The sequence below is a fragment of the Pyrus communis genome, chromosome 5 (genome assembly GCF_041283825.1).
Source record: "Pyrus communis isolate YQ-2024b chromosome 5, ASM4128382v1, whole genome shotgun sequence".
NCBI lineage: Eukaryota > Viridiplantae > Streptophyta > Magnoliopsida > Rosales > Rosaceae > Pyrus > Pyrus communis.
Window position 1 is genome coordinate 28829401 of NC_142569.1, and position 20766 is coordinate 28850166.

General features: G+C 37.4%; 1 protein-coding gene and 1 long non-coding RNA gene across 2 annotated transcripts; both read left to right on the forward strand.

The window, feature by feature from the left end:
• The first annotated feature begins 393 nt into the window (after window positions 1-393).
• Window positions 394-2577, forward strand: LOC148697089 (uncharacterized). The gene is made up of 4 exons (XR_015962082.1): window positions 394-612; window positions 891-968; window positions 1052-1149; window positions 1235-2577. It is a non-coding gene; the product is annotated as an uncharacterized LOC148697089 (long non-coding RNA).
• Window positions 2578-7707: 5130 nt separating this feature from the next.
• On the forward strand, window positions 7708-9005 carry LOC137721579 (aspartate carbamoyltransferase). The gene is made up of 3 exons (XM_068460672.2): window positions 7708-8024; window positions 8504-8559; window positions 8698-9005. Exons 1-3 carry the CDS (start codon window positions 7943-7945, stop codon window positions 8836-8838), a joined length of 279 nt encoding a protein of 92 aa, XP_068316773.2. The 5' UTR covers window positions 7708-7942; the 3' UTR covers window positions 8839-9005.
• Window positions 9006-20766: the final 11761 nt, after the last annotated feature.

A 20766-nucleotide genomic window follows, 5' to 3' on the forward strand; every position in this document is an offset into this window, starting at 1 on the left:
GATTTATTATTCGGCCCATAGTATTTGTCATTACCTTGGGCTGAGCACATCTTGCTGCTCGGCCCAACAATAATATTTTGGACCCAAACAAATCCATACCTTAAAATATTGTATTTTATTCCCTATATATATGTGAAATAACTATTTTACCTCGAGTGGGTGCCTTAATTAATCGAACCTCGACTCGAGATTTATATCCTTGTACTTTCTTAAGTTTCATAATCTTATTTTTCCTGCGTTAGTTTAACGTTGATATCGAATTTTGAATCAAGACTTTAGGGGACCTAATTGTAAAATAACAATTAGTGAGGGGCAAATTTGTAATTTCACCGAAAAAAATTTTAAGTGGGGTTATGCCCACTCCGGCCTCTCTCCCTTCCCATTTTCTGAAAACACTCCTCTCTCTAAGTCTCGAACACTTTCTTTCTCTCTAAGCCGAGAGCCTTATCCATACTCTCACCTTCACTCTTTCATCAATCGAACTTGAAAACCATATATTTAGCATCTCTGAGACGAGAGGAACCTGTCTGTACCTTTTCATGCATCATCAGAGCGATGGGCAGTGAACTGCCATGGAACCCGTGAGCTTCGAGCTCTAGCTCTTGATCTCAGGTGAGATTCTTGCTCTTCCTTCAATCTAAATGTGTTGAAACTGTTTGTTTATTCGAATTTTGAGATTGAAAACATGTGCTTTAACTCGATTATACTCTGAACCTGCATGCCCAGCCTCGGCTTTGAATTTTAGCCAGACAGTCCTCGAGTTCAAGGTTGATTTGGGTTCTGCAGTGTTCTTATTTCATTTATTTTTCAATTGGGACTGAATTTGGTGAGGTTTAAACCTTTTTATTCGTGCTATAAACCTCTGCATGTCTCTCCGTGTAATTGCCCAGTTTTCGATCATCTTCTCCGAGCAAACTCCGGCAAGTTTGTCATTTCTGGAGCTCGAGAACAACTCGAACCAATCTTAGGTATTTAGATACCTTCTTGCATGTTAATTTTAGTTCGAATTTGCTAAGGTTTGACATGCATGCAATGTGTTTCCTATTTCCAGAATCCGGCGAGGGTTTTCAAGGGAAATCCGTCGAGTCCGAGGTAGGACCGTCGAGTCCGAGGTAGATTGGACCCCCACTCCTCTTAAACCTGTTCAAAGTAAGTCCCTGAGCCTTTAATTGATGTTTTCTGTGAGTTTTGATGAGAAATTCGTGAGATTTGGGACTGAAATCACCCTCTACAGCCCTCAGTGCAACTTTTGCAGTTTCCAGTGAGGCTCCGGCGGCAGACGGGTGCCCGTGACGATCTACATTAAGTTTAACGGTAGAACTTAGGATTCCGTTAACTCTAACGAAATCATCCAACGGCAAAGGTATATTCCATTAACAGTCTTAAACCCTCACTACTCTGGCATGTTGCACCGGCAACGATGAGTGTGACGTCTACTCGCCAAACTGCGGAGGTGAGTACAACAGCGCACCCACGGTGGCACGTGTTTTCCGGCACGACAGCACCAAGGCGATGTGTGTTGGCGTGTGATCGGAGCACGGTGGCGCTTGACAGACCCGAGACCTAACCCCAGGTTTTTCGGTGTTCTAAATCTTGTGGTGCCCTCCGTTTGTGCAAATTCGAAGCCTAAAAGGTAGATTTGGACAATGTTCCATATGTTGATATTTTAAACTTGTATTAGCTTATATTAATTATCACATGATTGTTAGAGGATCAGAAGGATACAGACAATGAGCCTATTTGCGAGGGGCACTCTATTTATCTGTGAGTGTACCCCTTCGAAAAACTAAAACATTTGTACGTTATACATATACATATACACATACATGTACATGTACATGTACATATACACATACATATACATATACACATACATGTACATGTACATATACACATACATATACATATACATATATATACATACATATATATATGCCTAATATGCGGATGCATATTAATATTTTAGTTTCTGACGAGACTTGTGATGATATTTGATAATATCTTTGGATATTCAGTGATCTATTTTCACAACATGGTCATCATGTGATATTTCATATAGCTATCTTCGGTCATAGATTTATTTGCAAGTGATATTTGTCATAGTAAACGCTAGAGGATTGATTATTATTACCGGTATTGAGATTAACTAGTTGATGCTAGTATATTTTTTGCTTGCTATACTTATGCTAGTGGATGCTAGCATGATCGATTGATGGAAGGTATGATTTATGGATTTGACTTGATTGTTTTTTGATGATATTAATGAATGAGATTTTACTATTGCGATAGTATTATTATATAGCTTTCGCTATGTATGTTTTGAAAACAGGGGTTATTATGCTTAAATGATGGTTTTATAATTGTAATAAAACTAGTACACTCACGTTTTGTTTTATCGACCCCTTCAGGACATAACAAGAATAAGGAGAACATTGGTGGAGACGAGTGGGCTTGGCTTCGTCATTAAGTTGGCTTGTGACGTCATCTCCGGATGGGGTCATATGGTCAATTTAGTGTCGGCCAACACATTACAGCCTCATAACTTGTGTTATTGGGGTTGGGGTGTGTCATGTATGGGTATGGTTATGGGTATGGGAAAGGGAGGGGAGACAAGGAATGGGAAGGGACACGGGGAAGGGGAGGAGTTGGGTGGAGAGGGGGAGGGGTGGGTGGGAAGGGTGACGGGGAAGGTGAGGGGACACAGGGAAATGAGAAGTTGAGGGGAGGAGTTGGGTGGAGAGGGGGAGGGGGTGGGTGGGAAGGGTGACCGGGAAGGTGAGGAGGCACGGGGAAGGGGAGGAGTTGGGTGGAGAGGGGGGCGGGGTGGGTCGGAAGGGTCACGGGGAATGGGAGGGGGACGGGGTTGGGGAGTGGGATGGGTGTTGTTATAGTAATTTTATTTTTATTGTATTTTAATTAATTTGTTGGTTATATTATAAATTGCGGTTTTGAAAAGTCTAATTTATTTATTTAAATAGATGTCTAGGCACATTGTTCTTGTCAATGGACGAGTCAAAGTTGACTATGACGAACGACATAGGCGTCCAACATGTCCTCAAGTTCGAGCTATGTTGACTGCCTCATACGTGCACTCATTCGTACCCGGTGCCCTATTACTATCCACAAATGGAACCATATCCCCCGGAATGTAAAGCAAGACCTAATGGAACAACTCTCGGTAATTGTTTTATTTTTTTCACATATTATTTTTATTAAGTTTAATTTTTTATATATATAATTTGCAATTTATTGTTTTTTATAACTAATGTTTGTTTGTTTTTCTTTTTATTTTACACCGAGTTCGATATTGATTATGGTGAACCGCAAACGTTTGACTAAATTTATGGGTTGCGGATGGCACTTTTCAAAGTGTGGATGTTCAAGCTACGCGACTACTGTGCTGATCAAGAAAGTCATCAATAAGCTCTAAACAATCCGCCCAATGAATTTCAGAATCGGAGGGAGCAGTGGACGTGGCTATGAGAATTTTTTCACTATTTTTTTTTTTTTTTTTGTGGGTATTTTTCAAAAGACAGTTACTTGTTTATTTTTTCTATATATATAAAGGGAGAAGACCAGTTTGGTGAAGCATTCAAAATACCAAAAATTGTCCTTCAAGAATTCTTAAAATTACAATTGAACCATAAGAATTTAAAGTAATTCACCACATTTTAATTTTGAATGAATTTTAAATTTAAAACTTTAATTAAAAAAAAAACTCCCATGTTAGTGGACGGTTTCATGGTTTTGCTTCATTTTTTTTTATGAATAATTTTTTAATAAAAATATAAAGTAGTTATTTAAAAAAAAATTAAAAGACATAACCTAATATAAAAAGGTCAATTGCCACATGCGTATGCGTGTGGCAAGAGGCTAGTTTTTTTAATTTGCGAGGGACAATTACTTCAATTAAATAATTGTGTACTATTTTAATATTAAATAAGTGAATTTAAAAAAAAATTAATTAATCAAACATTAATAACGTTTGATTAATTAATATGTTAATTTTTTTTAAAAAGTTTATTACTTTTACAAGACGAATCATTTCGTCGGTTTACTTCAACTAAACCGATGAAATTGGACGCAGAGCATAAATTAATAATTTTGTGTTACCTATTTGACAACAGCCTTCGCCGCTTTAAACTATTGAAATTTAAAACCAATGTTGACACGATCACCAAAATTTCATCGATTAAACATCATTCCGTCGGGTAAGGAACAGTCAATGCAAGTTTGCCCATCAGATTGTCGTCGCAATTGTCATCAGGTAAGTATAAGTTAACCAATGGAATCGTGTTGCCGTTGGGAAAATATATTTACGATAACGTTGACACAACAAATTTTGACCTACGAACTTCCATCAGGTAAATTTTCAAGACTGTTGGCTTTAGGAGACAGTTCTTGTTCGTCTCGCAATTTATTTTTTCCAGTAGTGGCACTAGCTACGTAGTCCTTAGACAACATCTCATTTATTTCATTGAAATATTACAAATTCATGACAATACCAATGTGTTAAAATTAATAGAGTTTCTTTCTCCTATTGTATGTATAGTAATAGATAAAAGGGAATTTTTCCTTTCAAAGTATCCATATTTTTAGGCTAATATGTAAAGAGGCCGTTGATTTATTTGATACATACATGGTTACTTTATTTGATACATTTGCAAAACAAAATAATCTCGGATTCAAGGGAAATTTTATTTAAACCCATATAACTTCACTCTACACCAAACTTAAATTTTAAATGTGAATTGTCTTTTTTATCCTATTGAATAATTACCATCAAGAACAAGATGAAATTAATAATAAAAGTTAAATTTATCAATAAATCCACACTCAATAATCAAACTATATCATCACTCAATCTTTATCATATGTTCATTCTGACCGACAGATGATGATTTTGAAGTTTCAAATCCTCCAACTAATAAGATATAAACCAATTATGCAAGGTTTTTTTCTTTTGATTTTAATTTTTTAAGAGTTTAAAAGTAGAATGCTTGCAAAGAAGGTCTTTATTAGCCCGTGAGTAAATTTCTCTATAGGACTCATAACACTTCCAAAAGGCATTGGGAGAATTCAATACCGCCACCAACTGAAACATAAAAATAATGAAGCTAAAACACTAGTAAATAGCTTGGCATATACATAACAAAAACAGAGAAGGTATAAACAACTGAAGTGAAGAAATGTACTTTTTGAAGTTCTTGAAAGCAGCAGTGTCATCCATCAACCAATGCAAAAGGATTCATCTCCAGAAAAGTGAAGTCCAAATCCGGAACATAATGATAATTAGCAAAATTGTTCTTACTTCTAACAACTTGAAATACAGCAAACACGACTTTGATAAAGTCCTCGAGTTTTGCTTTGATATATATTCAAGAATAATAATTGTCAATGATTTCCAATTTAAACCAATGAACAACAACACAACAGATACCATATTATTGACGCATTAAGCAAATATGGTTTTTCTGTGGCACTAAAACAAAAGAAGGTTGGGACATTGATGACAATGAATATCATCTGTCCTATACAGATGAGAACAATGTATATCAATGTGACTATATTTTTTACTCTAGCGAGAAAAAAGAGAAGATCATCACCTTCCTGCATGGGCACTTTTCTCATGAGAAAATATTGGAGTAGCAAGTTCGCACATTTAAGAATCAAATATGAAAATAGTTTTAGAAACAGAGTTGTCTCCAACTGATTTTTGGGTTTATTTTCTATATGGGTGTAAAGTTCACATATTGAATTGAGTAGATAGTAAATTTGGGTTTAAAGAGATATTGATAGTTTAATTAAAATAATATGGGTGTAGAAAGAGGTTATATGAGTTTAAATAAAATTTCCCTAAAACTAAATCGGTCATTGATAAAATAGGCAATGCTATTTAGACACACAAACCTGACAAATTCTCTAATATAAGTTAGTCTCATCTACAATAGTATAATTCATTATTGTACATTGGAATAATCTAATGAATTGCTGAATTTGCTATTGGAATCCAATATTAGCTTACTTCAAAATAAAGGTACTAATTTTATTGTATGAATTTTGTTATTGGTCATTTGGCTTGTTTAGATTTATTTTGCAATTTAGATACAATTGTTTTAACAAGCTCTTTCATTTTGTCGATGGTTGTTGATTGCTATTTAGAGTTTTTTTTTCAAAAAAAATAAATAAACGATATTATCAACACTAAAAGATTTATAATTTATTTTAAAATGTATTTTTACTCCTTTCAGATTTCATGTCCCCATGATCAAACATAAACAAAGTAAATAAATAAATAAAAGTTAGAATCAATCTCTGAAAGGAGATTCAGGAGATATTATATAAAAATTGAAAAAAAAATTAAAAATTAATGACCAAAGGTTGTAGCCATATATGAACCAAGCAATTATTTGGCACTTAAACAATCTTATCCTATACACACACAGTTGGTTAGTAGTGTGACAGAGAAGAGAAATATTTACATTGCATATGCTTCTTAGTACTTTACTACCAAAAACCAATAATGCAATATGAATTGCAACTAGTTAGGTTTTTTTTATTTTTTATTTTATTACAAAGTGAAACTATTCTAATTCAAAGAAAGAGAGATTAAAACTTGGAAGAGCAAGAGCTTGAGTAAACAATGTGGACACACTAATCTAACCAACTGGCATAACTCACATTAAAGTTGTCACTAGTTGTTAAAGTGGGTGACGCACATGTATATATATGTGATATAAGACATGATTTTGGGTTAATATTTTATAATGTTGACATGATAATTAACGTTATACTTTTTTTTTTAGGGGAAATTTAAGAACTTAATTAACCTACAGTTGTTATTGATGGGAAACATCACAAATATCCTAGTGAGATATCTTAGTGATTGATTGGAAACATCACAAATATCCCACACTCAGTTTCAATTATAATTTCTCAAATTAGTGCATAACATCCCACATTCCCACTAATCATATGGTATTCTAACATTGTCTAAGATCAAAATTAGACGATAATTGACCGGATATTAGGGAAGGAGTAGGTTGGCCAATTATTGAAGGCAAATGTAGGAATGGCTTGCTTAAGTTAGAGGCTGCCCTAACACCACTTTGGAAACCAAATGGAAAGAAAGATGGATTATTTTAAATATTACAGTGCAGATATGCTTGTCTTTATTCTCCACCAGTTGAGTGTCCTTTAAGTGGTATTTGGTATGTTGCCTTTGTCTTTATAGATAATTGAAAGCATTGGTCGTCCATAAAAGCAATTTTTATACCTAATGTTTCTCTTTAATTCAAGCACAGCCTACATGCCTTCCAAATTTTCCATTTCAGTCCTTTTGAGTTTACTCATAACTGAACTGAACATGTACAGCAATCTGAAAAACGTAAATGGTCATTCATGATGGGGTGTCCCAAATTTTATGTCGGATTTTTTCAATCTGGTTTCGCTATAGTTTTTCCCGTTTTAAGCTCTTTTTTATTGCCCTATTGGGCTTGGTGTTTTTGCTGCTTTTTAAAAATCTTTGTTGTATATTCAAAGTTTATAATTACTTTGATTGCTAGTTATAAACAATGTTTTGCCAAGATATTTAGGGGTTTCATGATAATTTCCACTGTGGGTCATACATTAAGTACTATTCTTTTAATTAACTATATAAGTCCACTAACTTCTTAGACTTAGTGCCCCCAACAACAGGAAAGTGGTCAATGTCACCTTTTCGTTACAATTCAAAGCTAAAAAGGATAAAGCTTTTATTAATTTATAATTAACTGTCAATTTTCTGTTTATCTCTAGGAATTCCACTCTAAGTAGACGATTTGATGTTCCTTTGCATTAAGTTGTAGGAAGCATATATCATTTGGTCCATTAAAATTCTCTCATCTTAAAGGATAACAAAACGTCTCAGACAGAAACAAGAATAACAAAGTAGCTTAACAACATGGCTTTCATGTTCCTCAAGAAGTTCAGCATCCTCTCTCTTCTGATTTCAGCATCATTTTTATCAACCGCTTTTGCAGCAGGTTTGTCTTTCGTTAAGTGTTCCGCTGCAGCCTTTGGTTTTAATTAGTCATGTGAATCCTTGCTTTGTCAGAGATGTCTGTTTATCCACACACACACACACACACACACACACATATATATATATATATAAAGATACGCATATATACAAGAAAAAAGGGCTGCAGTGATGAAACAATTAACGACAAGAATTGCAATTTTTAGTAACCAAAAGCATCCTCGCAAAACACTAATTTCTTGTAGTTATGCCCTCATGCATAATTAGGAGCTAGTGCACCAGCAGCCCCTTATTTACGATGTTTATGAAAATGTAGCTAATTTGCATTGATTTGATCTTTTGCTTAATACTTATTACGTCTGAGTAGCCATAATAGATAGACTCCTCTAGCCAGAAATATTGTGCAACAAGATATTAATTTATGCAAGCGAAAAGGAGATTTCACCTTCACTAATATGCATGATATGAGAACTGCATTTGCAGGTCGAAAATCGATGTTTGTCAACAAGTTTGCCAAAGAAATGGATGCAACTACAGAGGTTTGTAATTAGAAAGGCTTCAGAAATTCTGGTGTTTATGATCTCCTTCCTCTTCCTCCTCCTCCTAATTAATTAGTATTACTTGTACAGAAATTTTAAGTTTTGCCTCTGACTCGTTTTCTGATTTTCACGCCGTAGGAAATGTTAGGGAAGCCATTGAACCACAAAGAAGTAGCCAGAATCCATGAAAGGCTGCTTAGAGCTAACACCAAAGACTATGGGCGATATGATCCAGCACCAGCTCTTGTTAAGCCTCCTTTCAAGCTCATTCCGAACTGAGATGATAGTGAAGGTTTTTGCCATCCGTGTTCGCAGTCGGATTAGTGAATTAATTGTATTAATTAAATAAATGAAGTGTGTATCCAGTACTGTAAAGTCTTAAAAGAAATCCTAGTGTACTTATGTGAGATATATATAGACAACTTATATTAAGTTTTGAACTGTAATACATGTGTATGATGACTAAAATGTACTTGACGTTCAAACTTTTATGTGCAAAATGGATTGAGACCAATCATGGTATGGTGGGGTGGGGGCGTGGAGTGTTGAAGGCAACTATGGCAGTGGCAGTAGCGGAGGCAGCGATGGTGGTTGTGAGGGTGTTGGTGATGAAATTGGCGGTGGGATTGTGGTGTGGTGGTAGCTGCAATGAGGGCAGATGCAGTGGTAGTAGAAGATGGTGGTAGTCACTTCCCCCAAAGAGAGTGAAACACAAGAGGTTAAACAATGTAGTTTTTAAAACTAACGAGAAAATTATGAGAAATGAAAAAATACATTAAAGGCTCCCCTCCGTTTTATGAAATAAACTTTTAAAAGCAGCATAGAAATTGCATTTTTTAAGTTGTTAAGGCGTTTACATTATCACACACTTTTTATTGCTTCATTGCTTAACTTTAAAGTTGCATGCCTCATTATGTAATTTTCTTCTCAACCCACAAGCATGTTGATGGTTTCTTGTGCTTGACAATATTTGGCAATTCCTGAAATAAATAAAAAGACAGTATTGGGCAATTTGCTTTGAATTAGTAAAAGGCCCCTAGTTTGAAGCAATAGTTTACACATACCATAGGGATACCATAGTTACTATGTCATGTGAAAATTTTACTATACATGTTATTCTATTATTGGTACAGAACGCCAAAGTGATACACCGGAGGCTTAGATAAGTACTTCCCCAACCGGAAATCTGCAATATCCTTGGTGGTATTCTTCCACACCTCAGCCACCGTATTTATGTCATATTCCTAACGCACGGATGAAGAAAGAAAGAACGCGAAAGTGAGAGAAATGCTGGGAAAAGTACTTGATAGAAAGAAACGGTTACCTTCCAAAGAAGTGAGAAATCATACGTGCAGTAACTTCTTACTGCAACGTTACCGTAACCATAGTAAGAAAACTATAAAAACTGAAAAAAGTTGAGGTTCCACCATAAAATCAATTGGAAATATGGGGAGTAGCTCAACCTCTTATAAACCCATGTAAGGTCTCTCATCCCATCAATGTGAAACTCATTCTCAACACGTCTCCTTGTGTATGGTGAATTTTCAAGCCTAGCACGTGGACAACACATCGGACCTCCTTTCTTTCTTCTCTTCTTTCAAGTGAACGGCCCTTTCTTATATCGAAAGGTTTTGTGTGCTGTACACCACAACACGTTGAGAAAGACCAGCCTTGACGTGGGTCGTGTGTGGCCGTTAGGCTTCACAATTAGGATAACCTGCTCTGATACCATAAAGAAAGTTGAGGGGTTCCACCATAAAACCAATTGGCAATATGGAGAGTAGCCCAATCTCTTATAAGCTTATGTAAGGTCCTTCCTCTTATCAATGTGGGATTCATTCTCAACAACCACAAGCGGGATTTGGTAATTTAAATAAGAGAGTAGCATGTAATATAAAGTAGATAACCAATAACTTTCCTGTGACAAGAAATATTAGCTCTATCAGAAGTTTGAAATCAAATCTACAGAATTAACCACATGCTTTTGCAGCCATAAGAATGACAAAGTAATTGATGGACTTCTCTCACAAATTATATACATAATACCTGCATGACTTAACAAAGGTCCAGCAGCTTCAAAAGTCATTGGAATACTGAGAAGGCTCTGCTTCAAAGATTGGAACTAACCACATAATTAATCATTCTTTTATCAATGGCAACAAAGCGGGATTTACTTTATATATGGACAATAAATCAACGATCAATTATGTGGTTGATGCATCTGCAGAGAAACCCTTCTGCACCATTTCGCGAAAAAGTTCCATTGCCCTTAATGTCTCATTGTTACGAATAAACCCTCGAATGATCATGTTATATGTCCAACCACCTGGAGAACAGCCTTTATCTTTCATTTCTCTAAGCACTTTTTCTACTTCTCTTATCATGCCTCCATTAAGGAGTCCAACAATTATCATATTATACATCCTCACATTAGGTTAAAGTACTTTTGATTGTAAACCACAAAAGAGATCCATCGCAGATTCATGTTTTTGGGCTATGCACAAACCCTCGATGCCAATATTGTAAATTCCAATACTCATACCCAACTTCTTGTGTTCCATCTCTCTAAAAAGTTCCATTGCCATCCCAGCTTGTTTGTTTTTAGACAGTCTAGTCAGTCAAACACCACAAATATGCATAACTGGATTTTGGCCACAAGATTGCATCTTAGAGCATCTTCACCTCTTGGTTGGGGGAGGGCAATGACAATTGGAGGGCAAGGGCAATAAAAATTGCCTTATTTTTCACTCTACACAATAATTGTCTTTATGCGTTCAGTAGTTTGAAAGGAGTAAAGGGTAAGGACAATTACTATTTACAAATATATTTTTAATTTTTTAATTTTTTTAATATGTGACACACCCCAACCGAAATCAAGGCGTGTTGGCCGTCACGTGACCGGGCCGGGATGTGACAATATGTGGTTGGGTATTTGTAAACAAAATTTTGGGTTTATTTTTTTTGGAATTTTTAGGTATTTTTTAGTAATTTTATATTTAGAGTAATCTTGGTAGTCGATAAAGATGCAAGTGGCAGGATAAAATATATAAATTTAATATTATTTATACCCTTTTGTTCACCAAATTAACATTTGGAAGTCCAACTAATAAGCAGAACAGGAATGTTGCTCTATTTGGCACATATGTTCTTCACATGGTGGGACCATGGTTGTTTGCTGGTGCAATTGAGGGCGCCTGCCCTTGCAATAATTGGCAGGGGCAGCTGCCATGCCACATGTCCTCCTACCAATTGCCTTATCAATTTTTCACTATTGAAGCAAGTTTTTGTGCGCAAGAAAGCCGCTTCACCCAATTGCAAGAACAATTGAGAACTAGTGCCTCTTCTATTCTTCTTTGCACAAATCATCCATTAGAACAATATATGTTATGGTATTTAGAAGTTGTCCCCTCAGACACATTTCTTGAAATAGCATGCTAATCTCATCTACCCTTTTTTGCTTACAGTATCTGTGAATCAATGCGAAATAACTCACAACACTAAGAACAGAGCCATTGCTAATCATTTGATCAAACACCTTTTTTGCTCTGTTCAAATCTCCTAGCAGACAATACCATCCATGAGTGAATTGTACATAACCGTATCAGGAACAATGTCTTTCTGGATCATCATACCCACCCATCACGTGGAAGTATAGTACTAGCCTACTCTCCGGCTCTGATACTATGTAAAATTATCAAAGGTTCCAACAACACTGATATTGTCCCTAACTTGGTAATTACTATCTGCACAATTCGTCAGGTGTGAGGTTTTATCACAAAAGACCTCGGCGTTAATTAGAGTAGGGTTATGATATTTAAACTCTTCTTTTCTCATAGATACGGTCGAAGTGGGATATTTCAACATTCTCCTCGCAGACAATAACTATCCATGAGTGAATTGTGGGTACGGTATTAAGCACAATGTCTCTCGGTATCATAATTTCAATCACGCTCCTTACTTCCACAACCATCCCTTCCTTACAAAATGCATCAACCAAGACATTGAATGTGAAAAAATCCAGAAAAATATTTTGCACACCATTTTGTTCAGCAATGTAGCTTCATTTCACTCACCTATCTACAAACTCCATGAATCACAGAGGTACACATAATGACGTTCGGGGCAACACCCTTACCAATCATTTTCGAGAAGATTTCAATGCATTGACATAGAGACTGTCAATGATTGTGTTATAAGCAACGATGTACGTCTTACAATCTTTTTCTTCTTTCTTTCTGAGCAATTGAATAGCTGCATTATTGTTACCCGTCGTACAAAAACCTTGTGCTCTATTGAAAGTAATCATATCAGGCTTACAACCTCCATCCACCATTTTTTTAAAAGTCCTGCTGCCTCAGAATCTCTATTGTCAACAAGAATCTCGTGGATGAGAATGCTGAAAGTAATCACATTGGGCTTACAACCAACTATGAAGAACTTTTCTAAGACGGATAAGCAGCAGCTTTCGCTCACCTTATCATCTTCAGCTTCTGGAGACTTCAGCTTTCTTGAGGCGCACATATCATTAAGAAGAAGAAAGCAAAAAAGGGGTTGTTTTCTCACACACACCCATTGAGGCGCACATATCATTAAGAAGAAGAAAGCAAAAAGGGGTTGTTTTCTCTCACACACCCATTTTACCTCCCAACCTGTCTTTTGGATGAAATGGTCTAGTTTTGACATTCGGGCCATTTGGTTGTTAGAATGACCTGTTTTTTACATATCGTTAGATGGGACCTATGATGGTACAAATATGTAGTTCGTCTTTATATTATCATGAGTAATGTTAAGAAGATCATCAATTTAAATCATATTTTGTAAATTACATGACATGATTTTTAATGATTGAATTATTACCAAGTGTTAATTAATATGCTTATTTCTTATTATACACATGTCACATGGTTTGATATGTGGTCTAAAAAATTGGTCTAACTAGCATTTTATTTTCATTATACTACTAATGTATGATTGATATATTGTCAATTTTTTATTTTCTTCATTTCAACAATCAAAAATTTGTGGATGCAAATTTTTGCCTTGCAATCAATTAGAAAATTAATTAATGAATTAGGAAATTAACCAGTTAATTTAGGTAATTACTCCTAATTTGAATGAATATTTGAGGGTTACCTTGTGGGGAAGATCTGATGAGGATGGATGAAATAGTTTTTGAATAAATACCTATTTTGATTACTTTTGACCTTGATTGAGTCGTGATTGTCCATTACTTGCGCGTGGGAGTTCTGGTGTGCCTCGAGGGTAATTTTGTCTTATTTACCCAAAAAATCCACATGTCGTCTTCATATTCTTCTTGATTATTTTTGACTCCACAAATGCCCCCACGCCTGTTGGGTTGCTCGCAGGAAATGGCAGCAGGTGTAAAGTGGCGCCAAGGCCTACTCCCCCAAATGCTAAGACTGATTCGCCTGTTGGGAAGAAGGAGACTGCTCACGTGGACATGAGAAATCCACTAAGCCTGCTTCTAGGGAGGCTGCTGAGATCTATGCATTTTTTTAAACCAGATCTGCTTGAAGACATAGACGTTTGTGCCAAGTTTGTCGATGGCGTTAGAGCCCAAGTTCCTTTGCGAAGCATATGACCAAGTATAGGAAGACTGCCCTACTTACCATGATGCAGAAGACAACTATTCTGGCAGCTGGGTCTATGCTCCTTGACCAAAAGGATACCAATGCTGCCAAGGAGGTGGCAAAGGCTATGGTAGCGGAAACTTATTCTTCTGCTGAGAAGATCAAGAGGTTGGAATATGAGCTCGTCGCTTTGAAAGGGTCTAATATCTCTACCCCCACTTCTCTACAGCTTAAGACCGTTCGCCAAGAAATCGTTGACTTGAAGACTAAGCTTGATGCGATCCAAGTTAAGTATCAAAGTGCAGAGAAGGAGATCAGATGTTACATACCTTAGATTCAAGATCTTGAGAGTGCCATTTTTTAGCTTTGTTTCGCTACTTATGCAAAGGATAAAGAGTTGATTGTTGCTTATAACCGAGTGATCCACTTCAAGAAGGTCATTAATAGGCTTGAACCCCAAGTGTTGGAACTCCAAGGTACGCTGAAGATCAACGAAAGTTTGAAGAAAGAAGTGGATGAGCTGCGGCGCGTCCATATTGGTCTGCTCGAGGAGAACATGCAACTGAAATGTGAGAAAGCTTCGCTTGTTCAGAGTCAGGTCGATTTCTACAAGCTGGGTTATGTAGATCATCTCTTTGGTAGGTCATCTAACTTCGAGTTTGCTAGGAAAGACTTCAAAACCTTCTCTATTTCTCCCGAAGACTTGCTTGCCTTTACTTTTGAGGCTCTCGTTGGTGAAGTAGTTGGAGAGGTTGATGCCCAAGTTGGAGCAGCCGGGGGTGAAGCGCCGGATGATGCCACTACTGAGAACGTTGCGGCTGTTGAAAGTGTAGTGGCCGAGTAGTCGTGGGATATCTAAGCTGCTAAAGGGTAGTCTTCTTAGTAGCTTTTAGGATTTTCTTTATTTTTCTTGTTGCTTTTGTTTTGCTTGAACTCTTTCAGCCTTTGCTATTTGTTTATCAATTTTGCTAGAAAATTTAATAAACTTGCTTGCTTCGTTTTTCTTCATCTTCACGTCTTTTGTTTACGCCCAACCTTTGACTTTTAGACCAGTGGCAAGCGTGCTGCTTTTGTATAAGCAGACATGCTCACATAGCCTATGCAGCCATATGTATTGGTGTAGAACTTTTGCAAGGTTGTTAACCATAGGGTCGATAGCCGGACACCTTACTTACAGAAGCAGACAAGTTCGCGTGACCGCTTGTTGTTAACCTTAGCTTTCTTCAATCGTTTGAGTTGTGTGGCCTGCATCACAACATACTAAAGATTTTTAGGTCATGAAATTCGCTAACCTTTTGTATCAAAAGTACGTGGTTGTATGGAATTTCATAAGTAAAGGTTTGAAAGAACTCTTTGCTCTTTATGTAACGAATGGATTGCATAGCAAATATCACAACACTTTAGGAATTAGTGTAGATCTAATCGGTCATTATGTTCTTGGCAGAGGTAAAGCTTATCGACTATGTAGCATGTCGACAGTGGATAAAGCTTCGTATATGCACGCTAGCTTGTTTTACCTTTCACAAGAATGTGCGGTTGTATAAGTCTACCATGGCTTTACTGCTCGAAGGGTAAGCCATAGGCAGTTTTCTGGAAACCGTAGGCTACCTTAATGCACTCGATAACAACTTTAGAGTTTCAAGGTAGCCGTCCATGGGGCGTATTGCATAATGTGCCGCATCCGTCTATGAGGCTCGATTCCTCGCAGATTAGGCTTCAGTTAGCTAAGCCTTGAAAAAGACGATTGTACCCACTTCTAGGAATCCCAGTGCAAGCCATCGTGCACCTAGCTATACCAGGGTAACCCGGCTCATCCACGTCTGGATATTCGGAGTATAAGTTTATCTTCCCGCCTTAAAGAGCAGACCCATGTGGGTGTCAAGGAATTGGTTTACCCTCTCGCACTAAAGAGCAATTAGTTTATCCTCATGCACTGGAGAGCAGACCCAGATGGGTGTTAGGTAATTGGTTTACCCTCTCGCACTGGATAGCATGGTTGGTCCCTCGGGGGGCGCAATTCCTGCGATGAGTCATTCAGAAAGACGCGGTCTTTTTTTGAAGTGCAGGGGTGATCAGTTGTTGTAAGCATTCAGTTGAACCAAGTTGTAGATTACTTATGAATTCTTTATTGAAAAACAAGTGAAACGAACAAGAACTTAGCTGTAAGGTAGGAACTACATAACAACTAGATAGTTCTCAGCTTACGAGGTAGTGCCCGTCGAGCTGCATCAATCTTCAAGTTTTGATGTGGCTAGAGGTCACATATAGTACTTCATCAGATTGTAGGTTTTCCACTGCTTTTCGATCTCTTTGTCATTCATGGTTGCGAAGGTGTAACTACCTTTGCCGCCTACTTTGCTAATCTTGTACGGACCTTCCCAGATGGGATCCATCTTTTTGGAGCCTTCTCTGCGGGCAGTGATAAAGGCTTTTCTTAGGACTAGATGTCCGGGTTGGAACTGCCGAATTTTGGCCCTTTTGTTGTAGTTAGAGATGAGTTACTGCTAGTAGGCTATGATACAAGTGATGGTCTGCTCGCATTTATCCTCTGCCAAATCTAAACTTGTGGCCATTTTCTTACTGTTCTACTCAATGTTTGGCAGTAAAGTGCTGATACTTGGCACGATGACATTTGGGAAGAATGATTGCTTCTGAACCAAATGCCAAAAAGAAATGAATCTCACTGGTTGCTCGTCGTTTGGTCGTGCGATATGTCAGGGAGTTCATCTGGCCACTTTCCCTTCACGTGTTGTTGGATGCTTCGGCCTGTCCATTGCCTTGAGGATATCTCGACGTGGACATGTGCTACTTGATGCTATACTTTCGGAAGAACTTCGCCAAATCTTTGCCCATGAATTATTGATAGGAGCATGTTCATGCGACTTAAATGGCTTGTTCTCGTGCATTTACGTTATGTTTCTTTAGTTATTTTAGTCCTTTATGCTTCTTTTGTGTGTTTTCAGGTTCTAAGGGCAAAGTATGCAAAAGGATGCCTTTTGGAGCCTTTTGGAGCAAATTAGAGATTGGAATGGATATCATATGCTTGGAGCCAAGAGGATGGACGAAATTGAAGACTTGAAGTAGGAAAGTTAAATCCTAAAAGACCTCATGTTTGAGCATCATTGAAGACTCCTACGCATTTTAGAACACAAAAACAACATTCCTTGCAACCTTAGGACAATGTCGTGTGTTTCCTTGTGTCTCCCTTCCTTGCCATGCAAGGAAGGGCTTTGTTTCCTGTTTTAAACCATTTAAACACATTCATTCATCAAACCATCTCAGCCACATGCACTTATTCCTCCATCATTGCACCACAATCCCAACCATGCCATGCATAACACACCAACAACAACATTGCCGTGCATCCCATTCCATCTCCCACTCTTTAATCACATGCATTCCTATTCTTTAAATCAGCCACATGCATTCATATTCACCCTTTGCCGTGCATAATCTCTCATCATTGCAGCCACATTTCCAACCCACATGCACCCTTTATTCTTTCATCATTCCAGCCACTCCACATCCCTCACCAAGAAATCATTCAACACAGGCATCCATAATCATTTCTCCAACCTTGCCGTGCACATCATCATAAACAATTAGCCATTCCACATGCATTTCCACCCACATGCACTTTAATCATTCAACCATGCAGCCACACATTCACCCACATGCACTCTTAAACATTCAAATTCCCATTCACACATCAAAATCTGCCAATGCCGTGAGTTCCCATCCCATTTCCAGCTTTGCATATGCATTCACTTAACCTAGCTGTTTTGCACATGCATTCACTTAACCTAGCTGTCATGTTCCCTCTCCCATCCATTCATCTCCCTATAAAAACCATACACACTTCACACAACATTCATTCATTCTTCCATTTCAGAAAATCATCCATTCACACCAACAACATCCCCTTGGCCGTGGTTCCCTACTAATCCAAACACCATAAAAAACATCCCTCTTGTGCCGTGCCTTCCCCATCAATCCATTCAACCATTCCAACCACTCCCCATCCATTCATACACAAAACCTATCATTCTACATCATCCATAATCCCCAAAACTCACCTTAGACCTTGTGCTACAACAAAGAGGAAGAGAAGCGGGCCTAAACGTTCATACAATTCAAGTTTGAGTTGTTGGAATGTTTAGGTGTTTCTTTTCCTTTGAATTTAATGTTTAATTTCAATTCTCTTTGTTTTGTACGTATGAGGAACTAAACCCCCCCTTGGCTAGGGGGGATTCGAAATATATGTTTATGCTTGCATTTTGATTTGATTACTTCTAATTGCGTTTCATAAGTTGTGGATTCAATTTGTTTAACTGTTTGATTGATAACTTATTTATGTATGTTTATTGAAAGTGCACGCTTAATTTTCATGCATGAATACGACGCTAGAATATAAGTGAGTTTCACCTAATAGTTACGAACTTATATTTACAAGTAGTGGAGGTTGCTTATAAACAATCGCGTTAAACGAATTCTTGGCATAAGTTTCATGCGTATTCCATAGTAACGAATGTCTCGTCAACACTTATAATTTTCATAGAGCGTAATGATTCTTGCTTATATCTCTATTATGCAATCATGTAGGGGACTTGTGGGGAATGTTTTGGGTTGTCGTATGCAATCATCCAATTCAATAACGTTAGGAAGATTTGAAGGTTAATTAGTGCATCACGGTTAACTTGGGGTGTTGAGAATTCATGGTTTATTGAAAGTCAATTGGAAATCATTTTATTATGCAAGTGTAACATGTGTGGAGATGAACCCCTTGGCTAGCATCCATTCATTCCATTTCATCAATTTCATATTTACATTCTGTTTTAATTGCAATCTGTCCATTTAATTTAGTTTCGTCAAAACCTTAACCCCCCTTTACTTGCTTGTTCTTTAGTGCTTAGAATCTGTTTAGTTTATGTTTTAAAGTGTTTTGAATCAAGTTACAACTTAATTTCGTCCAAAATTGGGTTTAAGGTCAGAAACTGCCTAGTTAGTGTTTTTAGGCAGTTTTGAGTCTTTTGGTTTGTCTTAGTGTTTTAAAGTTTAGTTTTGCATTCTTTGAGTCTAGTATAGTGTTTTATATTGTGGTTTTACGTTTTGAGTCAAATCCAAGTGATTAACAATCCCTCCTAATCCCCGGTCCAGAACGATCCCTACTTACATACTTACTACAATTTGACAAAAAGAGGGTTTAATTTGTGTGCGTATAATTCTCGCATCAAATTTTTGGCGCCGTTGCCGGGGATTAGCAAATTTGCTAATCTCTTGGATTGTTCGCTTCTGTTATGTATTTTAGTTTTAGTTTTTTATTTGTGTTTTGTTTGTTGATTTTAGGTACTAGAGAAGCACAACATGGCACTTGATAATGCTTCTCTTTTGTCACAGCTCATGGAAAGGTCCCAAATGCAAAGCGTTGGTACATTTGATCTTCAATCAAGGAATAACGTGTTTTCCAATACTTACAATTCAGATTGGAGTGATCATTCAAACTCTATGTGGTGGGAACCTCAACATGTTCAAGAAGAAGGATATTGGGCACCATATGAGGAATTCTATTCAACGCCTGTGCAGCCACCACAACCTGCCCAAAGCAATGTAGGTAATTCAAGTGATAATGATAAGATTTTTCAATTACTTACTACTTTGACGCAGGGAATCCAAACTCAAAACAAAGAGAGGGAAAAACAAGACAAAAGGTTGGACCACTTGGAAAAGCAAATTGGGCAGATCGCGGAGTTCGTAGGACAGTTTCGAGACCAAGGCGAACTCCCTAGTTCAACCATTGCAAATCCGAAGGGAGAATTTGAAACTGCCAAGGAAATCATGTTGAGAAGTGACAAGGAGGTTGGAACGGACCCTCAACCATCAAAATCAAATCACAAGGAAGAGGAATACACCCAACCCACGGCAAGGGTGAAAACACCTTTACCGGAGGCACCTATTGCTCCTACGCCATCTAAATCAAGTAAGGTTGTTCCAAATTTAATTAGTTCTAACCCCGTTCCACCTAATATCCCTATTCCTTGCAGGTTCATGAATTCCAAGGAAGAAGAAAGTGAAAAAGACACCTTGGAAGCCCTTCCAAAAGTGAAAAGTAGGGAATTTCATGAATTCATCAAAGAGGACGTTCTTGAGATAAACAACCCCAAAGAAGTTGAATTTTATGACACAAGACAAGGACCAATCCTCACATCAAATCTGACCAAGTGCAAAGTCCCTGAAACGTTCAAAGAAGGGGTGTTTATTCTTGAGTTCTTATTGGATCACATAAGTAAGCCACCTCCTCCAATTTCAATTTTCTTTTATACTAACATGTTGTTAATGATTCAGGCATCCAATCTTGAATTTAAACCATTACCGGATCATTTCAAGTATCACCTTCCATTCAGAGATCAATTCCATGCCGTTTGATGAAAAAAAAAAAAAAAAAAAAAGAATGTAACTTTCACAAAGGTTGTTTGCTTGAAGCCCCACTACTTGGCAAAACTCTCGGAGCGGGAGGCATCGGAGCGGGAGGCATCGAAGCGGGAGGCATCGGAGCTAGATCATTCGAGGCCACAATACTTGGTGGAACGTTGGATGACCCAGGAAAAAGGTGCATCTG